This window comes from Scyliorhinus torazame, chromosome 7, assembly GCF_047496885.1.
Source record: "Scyliorhinus torazame isolate Kashiwa2021f chromosome 7, sScyTor2.1, whole genome shotgun sequence".
NCBI classification, from domain to species: domain Eukaryota; kingdom Metazoa; phylum Chordata; class Chondrichthyes; order Carcharhiniformes; family Scyliorhinidae; genus Scyliorhinus; species Scyliorhinus torazame.
The window spans coordinates 242,549,714-242,563,401 of NC_092713.1; the positions used below are offsets into that span (position 1 = coordinate 242,549,714).

The 13,688-nt window shown below is 45.0% G+C and overlaps 1 protein-coding gene across 1 annotated transcript in view; it reads right to left on the reverse strand.

Annotated features, from left to right (window-relative positions):
• pdlim7 (PDZ and LIM domain 7) overlaps positions 1-13,688 on the reverse strand; it is a 155,163-nt gene that overhangs the window by 110,021 nt on the left and 31,454 nt on the right. Inside the window, exon 2 of the mRNA XM_072512932.1 lies at positions 596-747. Coding sequence (XP_072369033.1) covers positions 596-747 — 152 coding nt within the window. The remainder of the gene's footprint in view (positions 1-595; positions 748-13,688) is intronic.

The following is a 13,688-nucleotide window of genomic DNA, read 5'->3' on the forward strand; positions in this document are numbered from 1 at the left end:
AAAACGAGGCACTGAAGATCTTGTGGGAAGAAAGCAACATTAATGTTTTTTGCCAACTATCTTCACCCCAATTATTTTATTAAAAGACGAAAACTACAAATTGAGATAGCAATTTTTGATAAAAATATATAACCCCACAACACATGCATGAAACATCTTTGAGCATCAGGGTACTTGAAATGCTTTACCTTAGCAATGTTGAAATAAAGATAAATTGTGAAGCATAAATATATCCATTAAGTAATATCCCCTCCCACCTCTTTCTAAACTTTAATCTATTTGATCAGAGTTCAATGAAAATGGAAGGACTGGAGCGATCCAGTACATGCAATGAACAACCTTACAAAACTTCTACATTTTGAGCAGGATCACAAACGATCCTAGTTTTCAACGATAAATATAATATAACTGAGTCATTCATCATATTATACCACGTGGCATACTTCACATCAAATTACAATTATCTCACTTTGCAGGAAGACCACAGGATTACGCTAAGGGGCAGGGTATACATCAACCATTCTTACATCAACCGTATTGTATTTGCAAAGGTTACAAGTCACATTCCCCAACCCATGTTCTTCTTTAAACTTACTTCCCCAGAGAGAGTGCCAAGAATCCAACACAGGATTTGATTTTGTTCTGTGCTTCCAGATGAGTCATTCCTTCAGTATTTTCACCATTGATTGATAGCACGGTGTCTCCTAGTCCAACATTCGCTAGTTCTGCCTTACCGCCCGGTGTAATCTGTAGCAAAACATAATTTTGATGTTTAGTGCAGCCTGAACAAAATCTCCCAAGATCAGTCGTGGATAAACAATTTGTGTGCCTGAATGATTAAACACGGTTGCGACAAGCTTTAAGGATTTCATTATATGCAGTGAGGTTATTAAAATATTTCACAACCCTTTTATTGCAAATGGACATCTTTTGGCAGTCCTAAACATTGGCTCATTTTGCATGGCTCATTTTGCACGTTATGGTAGTTGACTTGATAAATAAGCTTTGTCCTGCATATTATAAACTCAAAACAGGGCTGTTCAATCTACTGCTAAAAGTCTTTGTTGGGATCGCATAGAAATGGCTTAAATGTCCCTTTTCAGCTACTTCACACAATTTGGGTGATTGATGCTGGTAGTTTGGAATGTAGAAGATGTTCAGTGATCTCCAAATTAATTTATGGTAGAAGCACCCAGCCCCCCTGCCTCACCATTATTGCTACCCCAGTGCTGGTGCGATAGAGACCCACAAGAAGGGCAACCTGAAACCGGTCTGTCCCACCAAACACTTCCAGGACAGAGCCTTGCTGTGGCTTCAACGCTGAATGTCAAGTTCACCCCCTTTGACTGTGACCAGACTAATAAATTTAGAGTACCCAATTCATTTTTTCCAATTAAGGGGCAATTTAGCGTGGCCAATCCACCTACTCTGCACATCTTTAGGTTGTGGGAATGAAACCCACGCAAACACGGGGAGAATGTGCAAACTCCACACGGACAGTGACCCAGAGCCGGGATCGAACCTGGGACCTTGGTGCCGTGAGGCAGCAGGGCTAACCCACTGTGCCACCGTGCTGCCCGTGACCAGACTCTTTACAGCTGAAGGCTATTGCAAATGACAAATTAACCTCGTTGGTTGCGAGAACACTTTCACAGCTGCAGGTTGTGTTTGATGCATGCTCCTGCTTGTGGCTACAAATGCCTGGAGACTGCTGTTGCTGTTTCCTTCCTTTTCTGTAGCTGGAAAGAAGGACAATTTTATTCCAAAGATATCTGGGCCCTGGAACACTGGGCTCAGCGGGACGTACGAGTCCAGAAGGCCATCCAGAGTTGTACCATATACCAGTCGTAGTTCCATTGGGGTTGTTCTTGTTGTCGACGTTGTTGCGTTTGGTACGCTTCTTGCTATTGTCTTTGAAGTTGTTTTTGTAGTGGTTGGTTTTGTTGCCATGTTTGCTGCGCTCAAGGACCACACTCTGTGGATAATACGAGTCCTTCACAGTTATTTGTATTAGCGTGCTTTGTGGCATCTGCTGTTTCCTTGAGCGTGCCGTCACTGAGTTCGCGGCGCTCTGCGTCTGGAGTCATGTCCGGCTTACTTGAATCAGCATTGGCTTGTGGTTGCTCCCAGTCTGGAGTCTGGTCTGTTTCACCCGAGTTAGTTTTGGCTGGTCGATGCTCCCCGTCTGGTGTCTGGTCTGTTTCACCTGAATCAGCTTTGGTGTCTTGATGCTCCCCGTCCAGAGTCATTTCAGGTTCACTTGCATCTTCTGAGGTTTCTTGATGCTCCACGTCCGGAGTCAAAATATTCAGGAATGCATTTGCTTGTGGAGAGGCTCGAGCGAATGAGGTTTGCATTACCGTGGTGTCACCGGAGTCACCAGTAGTCTCACTGTGATTGTCGAGTGCCTCTGTACACACTAGCTGAGGTCTGTCACGTTGCGCATCTCGTATGGGAAGTGGGATGCCGTCGTCACTTTTCTCACATACAGTGGGAAGAGCCTCAGTGTGTTCTTGTCGTTCACTTGAGCTGGGTAGACTGGACGGTCATAGTCTTCTTGCTGTGCACTTGACCATGGCAGACTGTCATAGTCTTTCTGTTGTTCACTTGACCATGGCAGACTTGCATTGTCTGCTGCTGGTTGCTCAGAGGAGGTTGCTGGACCCTCATGGCCTTGTTCATGCAGGAACTGCGCTGTGGAGTCTTGCGTTGCTTCTATCGTGGAGTCTGTCCACGAGCTCGCTGTGGAGGCTTGTGTCACTGGAGTCCCTTCTTGTGTGGAGACGTGCAGTTGTCTCGCTGTGGAGTCTTTCATCGCTTTTTGTGTAGAGGCTGGGACCCTTTGTGGTGCATGGATCAGTGTGTGGCAGCAGGCCGCTCTCTGTGGGCTTGTACTGCTCGCTGTCTCTTGGCGTCAGGCTGCAGTACAATCCTGCACTCCCGAGTCGGGATGTCGTATATGCTGGGTTGAAGATTCCCCAATCCAAAAGAACTAGTCGTTGGGGTCGTCAATGTACAACACGTCTAGTTGCGGTTCGGATTTGGCACTGGGGTAGCCACCTCCCAAGGTGAAAGCTTTGTCTGAGTCGTTGTCTTCCAAGACCATATCATCATGTTTTGTGTCAGAGCTGGCATTGGGCTCGCGATGTCCAAAGAAGAATTCAAGGTCTGAGTCATAGTCTTTACGGACTGTATCATCTCTTTGGGTGGTGCTAACTGCTTGTTGCAGGGTTCTGCGGAGGTTACTTTCAGCTACTGGTCGAATTTCAGGCATGTGCTGTCATTCCAGGTGAAAGAATCGGATGGGATGGGATGAGATGACATACAGCATGTGTCGCTGAGACTCCATCTTAAGAATGAGACAATGCGGCATCTGTGCCTTATCCTCATAGACTTTGCTTGCACTCCATGGTGGAGGAGGATACCAGCTCTCAGTGGCCGTGAATGTCACCGCATTCCTCAATCTTTTTGCAACCGACTCATTCCAGAGCTCGGGCAGAGCTCGAGCGAGAACCTGTGTGGCATTTCTTAATTTACAGCGCACAGGTGCATTTGGGAGGTGACGGACGTTTTGTATGCCCGGGCGTCAATCACCTTCAACCTGGACCAGGCCCACTAAAATGCCCGGGCTGCAAAATTCTCACCGTCATCAGGATGCCAAGGTACAAAGGTCAATAGATTGCACGCGTGTTGCCTTGCGTGCACCAGGGAGTGCCTTTCAATAACAAGGGGTTCCACACCCTGAATGGGCAGCACGGTGGCATAGTGGTTAACACTATGGCGTCACAGCGCCAGGGTCCCATGTTTGATTCCCAGCTTGGGTCACTGTCTGTGTGGAGTCTGCACGTTCTCCCAGTGTCTGCGTGGGTTTCCCCTGGGTGCTCCGGTTTCCTCCCACAACTCCCAAAAGACTTGCTTGTTAGGTAAACTGGACATTCTGAATTCTCCCTGTGCACCCGAACAGGCACCGGAATGTGGCAACTAGGGGCTTTTCACAGTAATTTCATTGCAGTGTTAATGTAAGCCTACTTGTGACAGTAAAGATTGTTATTACGTTCATATTGTGTGCGGCCACCGACTCTGTATCATGCACATGTATGCTGGATATCCAGAGAGCGTTCATGACAGCTACATCCTGGGACACTCCAGAGATCCCTGGCATCTTTGGGGACTACCCTAGGTTGAGGAGTTGGGTCTTGGGGGGACAAGGGTACCCACTGAGATCCTGGCTGATCACGCTAGTGTGGAAGCCGGAGACCAAGGCGGACACCAGGTCTCACGAGGCCCATTCTGCCACCCGTGATACTATTGAGCGGTGCATTGGACTGCTCAGTGGTTCCGATGCCTGGGCCGCTCTGGTGGTACACTGCAGTATACCCCTCCACACAGAGGGCCTCCTGCATAGTGGTGGTTTGGTATGCCCTCCAAAACCTGGCACAGCAGCGGCGCTACTTGCTGGAGGACAAGGAGGGACATGCAGCCTCGGAAGAGGAGGCAGACCAAGAGGGGCTGGAGGAGGAGCATGGGGAGGATCCAGAGATGGGCCTGGAGTATGGAGGACAGGTGGTGGAAAGAGTCCGACACGCTCAGAGGACTAAAGAGGCCCTCATCCTCACATAGGACGAGGCTACGTGCATCAGTGTAACCCCTCCCCCCCCCCAACCAAATCCCCCCCCCACCCCCACCCCCATTTTCCTTCTGCCCTGCCAGTCCCCCTCCCCCATTCTCCTCCTTCACCCCTCAATCCAATCAACCCCAACACCCACGTTGCATCATCATCCCCTCCCCAGCCACCGATTCCACCCTCACTCAAGGGTGATGGGCCTGTATCGGCACTGCCAACAGGTCAATATACAAGACAGGAGAGTGTTGATTCATCACCGAGAAAGGTTCTGGTGCTCCTCAGTTTCTGCAAATGTTTGACCCCTCTCTTTCTGTTGACAGCACACTCACACCCATCATCTGAACGGGGTCTGCATTGGGGCGTTGGACCACTATGCCTGGGGTGTGGGGAGAAATGGAGGGGAGAAGTAGGTGGGGTTGCAGGCAGGCCCGCAGTGAGGATTAATATGACTGAGGCTTCTCAAGAGCGAGCAATTGACATTTCTATCCCCCCTAGCTACAGATGGAGAAGCACTCCGTGCTCCTCAATTTTCTTGGATCTTTCGTGGCCCACTACTACACCTGGTGAGTCCCCAGGATGCACATCAGAGATGAAGGCAGCCTGCTGTGTGTCGCACCCTGTGGCCTTTGATGCTCTTGTCGGACATCCTCTGGAGGGCTGCGGCCAATTTACCAGTGCCACAGACGTCGCCATGTCACCCTGTACTTCCCACTGCGTTGGAGATGCGCCAGTGTCAGGAAGGGGGAATTCGGAAGAACGGGAGGCTGCCGTAGTCCCCTTTGTGGCAGGCCCCAGGTTGGCCTCCAGCACTTTCTTCTCCCTGTCTGTGCCCGTGGGACCCTGAGCTTTTCCATGGGAAGGAGGGACATCTGGAGTGAGCTCCAGGGGCCTCGGAGCCTGGCAGCGCCCCATTGTCTGCACCATGGTGTAGACATCCTCAGTGATGTTCCTCAGTGACTGGACCATGCTTTGCAGTGCCTCAGCAATGTCCATCTGCGTCTGGGACACGTCCCTCAGCGACTGAGACATGTCGAGGCCCTCAGCCATGGTCATCACAGATTGAGCCTTGCCTTGGACACAACCACTCAAGACAAGGATGCATTGCTCCAGGTTTTCCATTGCAGTGGCCACGTTTCAACCTCAAGGCGGACGGAGTTAATAATAGGTGTGACAGGGCTTAACTGGGAGAGGCAGTGGTATTGTCACTGGTCCAGCAATCCAGAGACCCAGGGTAATGCTCTGGGTACCTGGTTCAAATCCCACCACTGCAGATGACAAAATTTGAATTCAATAACAAATCTGGAATTAAAATTCTAAATGATGACCATGAAACCATTGTCAATTGTTGTAAAAAAACACCTGGTTCACTAATGCCCATTAGGGAAGGAAATCTACCATCTTCCCTGGTCTGGCTTACGTGCGACTCCAGACCCACAACAATGTGATTGACTCTTAACTGCCCCTTCAAGGGCAATTACAATTGTTGGCCCAGCCAGCAGCACCCACATCTCATGAACAAATAAAAAAAATCTACAGCCAGCTGATGAATGTACAAAGTTATTATTAGAGTCATTTTATTTGTTGAATACACGAAGTGAAAGATGTAAACAGATTAATTCCTCCACATGATGCACTTTTAACCTACCTTTGTTGACTCACTGCTGTTTCTGTTGCGAACCTGCTTAATTTTCAATTGCTCGGAGTAAAATAAAAATCCACCCAACAATATGGGCGACAGATTTTTATGCCTGATGGAAATAAGACACTGAATATATTATTTACTATTTACTGTCAATAGCAAACAACTTCAAGGCAAACTCATTAGCATCTGAGAAACCCACTATTTCTGACCTTTAAAAAAAGTACTTGTTGCAATGGCGTGCCTTTAAAATGCAATATTTAATGTACCTCTTTTTCCTCCTCTTGTGAAATATGGCAAAAGAAAAAAAAAAAACTGAAACAAGACCGATAACTTGCGGTTATTAAATCTTCATCAGTTAGCTATCAATTCTGCCTAACCTGTTGTTTCACACATTGTGTTTTTATTACAGATAACTTTGATGATTTTTCCTCATTGAATGCAAATAATATGCAAAACCTAGCTTTGAACCAAGCATTTACACTTTGTGCTATGAAATGCAAGCGCAGGGGCAGCACGGTGGTGCAGTCGGCGCTGAGGACCCGGGTTTGAATCCCGGCCCTGGGTCACGGTCAGTGTGGAGTTTGCACATTCTCCCCATGTCTGCATGGGGTTCACCCCCACAACCCAAAAGATGTGATTACGTGGATTGGCCACACTAAATTGCCTCTTAATTGGAAAATAAAATAATTGGGTACTAAGTGTAGAAGGATCCTTGCCAGACTTCAAGGCAATGCTGTACATTGGGTACCATTCAAATATATATTGGGAAACTTGAACCCACTTCAATAAAAGACTACTCCCAACACTTAAATACATATGTTGATCAGATCTCATGAACATTGAATGGGATACGATACCAAGAGAACTCAGGTCATCCTATAAATGAGCCACTGTTGAAAGTGCCCTGGCCATGGTTGGAGGAGGCAACAAGCTAAAAGAAAATCAGATATGTGGACAAAGCATTTTACATGCAGCCAGAAGATGAACCACTGCTTTTGGGAATCAACAGTCCTTTATATCGTGAATGCTTCTGTTAATAGGTTGAGGCATTATTTTAACTTTGAAAAGTGCTGGGACATGCTAGCTATCCCATTCACGATAGCATAAGACATCAAATGAATATCAAATAAAGGCGGCAAAATGCCCGTATTTGGGTCCCATGATAGACCACAGAACAGTCTACGATCACAGTTCAGCTAGAATATTTTCATTACACAATATATGTGGGAGGATTTTGAACTATGCTATTCAATGTTTTGGTAGGTATAGGTAGAGGGAAGGGAAGAAGAAATGAGAATTATGTTACATAAATCTGAATTGGTCAGAATGCATCAGTTTAACCAGAATACATTACTTCACAATAATAATAATCTTTATTGTCACAAGTAGGCTTACATTAACACTGCAATGAAGTTACTGTGAAATGCCCCTAGTCGCCACATTCCGACGCCTGTTTGGGTACACAGAGGGAGAATTCAGAATGTCCAATTGACCTAACAGCACATCTTTTGGGTCTTGTGGGAGGAAACCGGAGCACCCGGAGGAAATCCACGCAGACACGGGGAGAAAGTGCAGACTCCACACAGATAGTGACCCAAGCCGGGAATTGAACTTGGGACCATGGAGCTGTGAAGCATCAGTGCTAATCACTGTGCTACCGTGCTGCCCACCAGACAATAATTTTATAATTTCTGACTCCCAGAAATTGACTGTTTCCTTCATAATTTGGAGGGTCACTTTGATGCAAGATTGAAGCAGATTCTAAAAGCACAGGAGTCCACCCCACCCACCTTCTCTCCCACCCACCCCTACACCCTTGAGTTCACCCCCATTACACAGAAGATAGCGGACACCAGAATCAACTACATTTGAATAAATAATCAAGGGTCAATTGAGCTAGTTAATAAGCCAATTGACCCCGATAATAACCTGCCCACACCATAATGTGGCTGGCATGGGCAGTCGGGTGCGAGAGGGCAGGCTAAAAATGTGAGAACGCCATCTTCACAGGGTGCCCCTTGTGCTTTGGGGGAAGCCCCGCTAAGATAATAGCTCCCCTTTCTTCCTATCAGCCTGCTTTCCAAAATGAACACATCACCCTCCCAAATTTGTTCCAATACTCCCCACCCAATACCCAGGATGTACCTCATCCAAAGAGCAATTGAGCCTTGGTGCAGTGCTGGCAGTGCCCACTAATGCGCTATTGGTGCTGCCAGCCAATCCAATTTGTCACATCTCCGGAGGGCAGGACTTACGCCCAATGTGTTATGGCAGTGTGTGAGGCAGGCAGCCGTGAATGAGTCAGCTCCATGCTAACTTTCCTTCCAGAGAGGGGCATGCCACTGCATGCCCACCCACCACCTTCCCAACCCCTTCCTCCTGCATAATATGCAACCTGCAACCCTAAGCTGTTATTGGCTAATGAAACATAGCTGTTTCAAAGTCTGGTTTCAGCGTACAGTGTTGGTACTAATTGATGGTTATCATGATTTTAATGTGCCTGGAATTGTTAAAACAGAACACTATAGGTTTAGCAGTGCTAGAAGCAATATTCATTGAATGATACAAGTACCCTCTATGCAATCATTTCTGAAGGTGTGCAGTTCAGTGGCAGCCGACATGGAACGGAATGTTTCAGGGTGGATTGGGGATGAGAAAGGGGATGCATGACAGTTCCTGGTGGAATGGTTCAAGAGGAAGCGCCACAGGTGGGAAGAGAAAAAAGAAATGTTCCCATCTCATTCCCCTGTCCCTCTCTGCATCCGCTGACTGGTATTCCTCTATCTCATCTTATATCAGCCTTGCTCTCTAGTCCAAGGGGCTCCCTAGTGAATTGCCCTTGATCAATCGCTCCCTTTCTCCTACTAACCCCCATACAGGTGTCCGATGAGCTCAAGTAGCACAGCACTCACTCTTTGGATAAAGTCCTCAGAAAATTTCCAGAATTAATGTTGAAGACGTGAAAAAGTATCCTAGAAAGTCTACTGTGTGCCTTAAAAGCACTGTTCAAAACCTCCAAATTGAAGAGTGGTTTGAAGCAGCACATGAAGTCCTCAGCAACGTATCCTTGCTCAGCTGTTTATTGTTGGTAAGAGAGACTGTTAATTGATGCGCTAACCATCAATGTAGTATACAGTCGCTTTGGACGTATTAGCGGGAAATTAATTGTCATTGAAGCGCTTCACAAATTTAAGACAGCTACCCCTAGTGCATGGTTCAGCACCTTTACCAAGATGGCATCTGCTGCTAAAGGCAGGCAGCTCAATTCCACATCTTGTCCACCTTAGAAGCTTTTTATCTCCAAGATTACCCAAGAAAAATCAGGACCTTGGTCTTCCTCCTTCAAGCTCCATGTACTTCTATTTCCTCTGCAGTATGCCCACAATTTAAATTACAGATGTAACAGATTGAACATGTTTTGACTTATAATTAGGAATGTTCTACAACAATCAGACTTTTTAGCCTGTTTCAGATTTTGGTTGAACTCCCAGCTCAAATCCATGCAAAACGTAATTCTTCCACCATGGAGAAGTCTACCTGGATCATCCAGATGAGAAAATATGGAAATATAAGGGGGACGCACGGTGGCGCAGTGCTTAGCACTGCTGCCTTACGGCACCAAGAACCCGGGTTCAATCCCAGACCCGGGCCACTGTCCATGTGGAGTTTGCACATTCTCCCAGTGTTTGCGTGGGTCTCACCCCCACAACCCAAAGATGTGCAGGGTAGGTGGATTGGCCACGCTAAATTGCCCTTTAATTGGAAAAAAAAAATTGGGTACTCTAAATTTATTTTTAAAAATATAAGAGGGGCAAGAACATGACATAAGCATAGTCTTGCTAACAACCGAGCCTCTAACGCTTCAGCAAGCCCAGTTTAAGATTTTAAAAAGTAGAATTGCAAAACAATTAAAAATAAATTGTACATTTTAGATCTTGTGCATTCCATCAGCAAGCCAAAATATTAAATTTTCTCTGATGCTCAGTATGAACAGTCTCAGTCAGAAGACCGTGGGTTCAAGTCCCACTCAGAGATCTGAGGTCAATAGAATTTTGGAAGGGAATGCATGGATACTAAGGGAATGCAGGGGAAAGTGGAGTTGATGTAGATCAGCCCCTGCAAGGCTGCGGAGGCTCACTAGGCCAATGGTTTATTCCTGCTCCTATTTCTTATGTTCTAACATATTATGCAGGCTGACACTTTAATGCAATGCTGAGGGAGTACAGCACTGTTGGAACTGCCGACATTCAGATAAAACATTGCGGTCCCTTCTGCCCTCTCGGCTGGAGGTAAAAAATCCTGGAACATTACTCGAGAAAAGAATAGGTGTCCTGGCCAGTATCCATCCTTCAACCAACATCAATAAAAAACAGATTACTTGTTCATTATCTCATTGCTGTTTCTCTACAATAAATGACTATGCTTCAAAAATACTTAATTGGTTGGAAAGAACTTTGGGATGCCCCAAGGTTGTAAAAGTCACTCTAAAATGTAATTAATTTCTTTAGTTGAGCCAAATTATCAAGGAAGGTGCCTAGTGCAACCCCCTATATTATACCATGGCAGCTGATTTCATTGAACGAGGGAAGACAGACAAATAATGTGCTTCAATAAATGCAGATGTACATACATAAGAGTTAAGTGGATAAATTGCACTACAACTCATCGTTTCAATAGCATCATTCACTTTCTGTCTTCCCCCAATAAAGAGAAAAGATATTGACATGTAGAAGCTTCAGATTTTGTAGTTGTTAAATTCAATCCACATGGGCAGACTGTGCAGAAACAGATGTCCTTGTGGGGGTCATGCCAAATCTTACTGACAGGAATTGTAAACCACAATTAGGTTAGCTTGCATCAGAAAGTAAAATTGCCACAAGTACCAGTCATCTATTGTAATAGTCTGTGAATGCATGCACAAGGTTCTGGTTATGAGGGGTACCATCAAATTTTAATCTGGATTTCATCACCCACCCCATTTCCTCTTGAAATGTATGATTATTTTCAGACATTACCTCACAAATGTTTCAGATAATTCAAAACCCCGATTCGTGCAACTAGCTTCAGTATTATCGCAAATTAAGGGAGAAATACAAGTACCTGCAAAATGTTTAACTTTAACAACTATCACATGTATCATACCTTGAGTAAAATTATTTATTGATGTTTAATTACAAGTCTCAAATTCTGGAAAAACTGCTGCAATATTTTCCATATTTGTTTGTCTTAGTTTTAACACTGGGAAAATTAACAGCCAGTATGTATCCATACTCACAGTGTCTACCATCTAGCCCAACAGAAACTGCATAATGACAAAACACCAGCAGTGGTAGAACACCACCACAGGGGAGGGGTAATGCATTTTTAACTTCCATTCTCAACAGATTGGATTTTACATTCCCCTGCCAGTGGTTGGGGCAGGGAAACAAAGGGGGTAAGAGGAGGAAAATAGAGTACAGGAGTAAGCCTGCGGAAACATAAAAACTGACTGGAAAAGCTTCTACAGGTATGTGAAGAGAAAATCAATTTGAAGACAAATCAGAAACATGGGAATTTATAATGGGGAACAAACTAATGGCTGATGAACTACATGCATACTTTGGTTCGGTCTTCACAAAAGGAGGATGTACCAGAAATGTTGGAGAACACAGGATTTAAAGAGAGGGAGGAACTGAAGTAATTTGTATTAGTGGAAAAATGGTATTGGGAAAATTGATAGGATTGAATCCGATAAATCCCCAGAGCCTGATAATCTACATCCAGAGCACTTAAGGAAGTGGCCCTAGAAATAGTGGGAGCATTGGTGCTCATCTCCCAAGATTCTATAAACTCTGGAACAGTTCCTGCAGACTGGAGGGTAGCTAAATGTAACCCCATTATTTAAAAAAGGAGGTAGAGAGAAAATAAGGAATTATAGACCAGTAAGTCTAACATTGGTAGTGAGGAAAAGGCTCAATTCCATTATAAAAGATTTAATGATGTAATGTGGAGATGCCAGCGTTGGACTGGGGTGAGCACAGTAAGAAGTCTTACAACACCAGGTTAAAGTCCAACAGGTTTCTAGGGCTACTTCCTTAACTATTTTGGGATGAAGATTATCAGGCCCTGGAGATTTAGCCACCTTCAATCCCATTAATTTCCTCAAAACCATTTATTTACTAATTCTAATTTCCTTCAGCTCTTCATTGAAACATGTATTTCTCAGAAGTTCCAGTACATTATTCATGTCTTCCTTTGTGAAGACAGAAGCAAAGTACAAATTTAGTTCCTCGGCCATTTCTTTGTTCCCGGTTATGAATTCCCCCCATTTCCAACTGTAAGGGGTCAACGTTTGCTTTTATCAATCTTTTTCTCTTTACATACCTGTAGAAGTTGAGTGAGTAGGCAACGGCATGGCACATGCATTATTATGTGGATAAATGTGAGGTTATCCAATTTGGTAGCAAAAACAAGGCGGCATATTATCTGAATGGCTGTAGATTAAGAAAGGGGAATGTGCAACGAGATCTGGATGTCCTTGCACGCCAGTCGCTGAAAGTGGGAATGCAGGTGCAGCAGGCAGTAAAGAAGGTAAATGGTATGCTGGCCTTCATAGCGAGAGGATTCAAGTACAGGAGCAGGGATGTCTCGCTGTAATTATACAGTGTCTTGGTGAGATCACACCTGGAACATTGTGTGGAGTTTTGGTCTCGTTAGCTGAGGAAGGATATTCTTGCTATAGAAGTGCAGCAAAGGTTTTCCAGACTGATTACGGGATGGCAGGACAGATGCACGAGAGATTGAGTCAGTTGAGATTACATTTGTGGAAAAATGAGGAGGGATCTCATCGAAACCTATAAAATTCTAACAGGACTAGTCAGGGTAGATGCAGGGTCGCAATTCAAGGATATGGGGGTAACCTATTTAGGACTGAGATGAGGAGAAATTTATTCACCCACAAAGTGATGAGAGGGGGAAAGCAGGAACAGGTTACTGAGTTGGGTGATCAGCCATGATCAGAATGAATTGCGGAGCAGGCTCAAAGGGCCAAATGGCCTTCTCCTGCTCCTATTTTTATATGTTTCCATTCAATTGTTTTAAAAACCCATCTAGTTCATGAAAATCCTTTTGCAGCCTTACCCAGTCTCTAGACTCACAACATGGTTGACTCCTAAATGCCTGCTGAAATAGCCTAGAAAACCACTCGGCTGTATCAAACCAGTACAAAAAAAAGGTTCAAAAAAACAGATGGGCAAGATGTTTTGCAACAGCTCACAACAGTAGCTCACTACCACCTTCAAGAGTACTTAGGAATGGGTGATAAATGCTGATATCCCATAAACATTCTTATTGATGCCAATAAAAGTGAGATTAAAAGAATATCTAAATGGAGCTTCAATCCAATGCTTTAAATACCAAAGTTCATCGTACTATGACAAATTT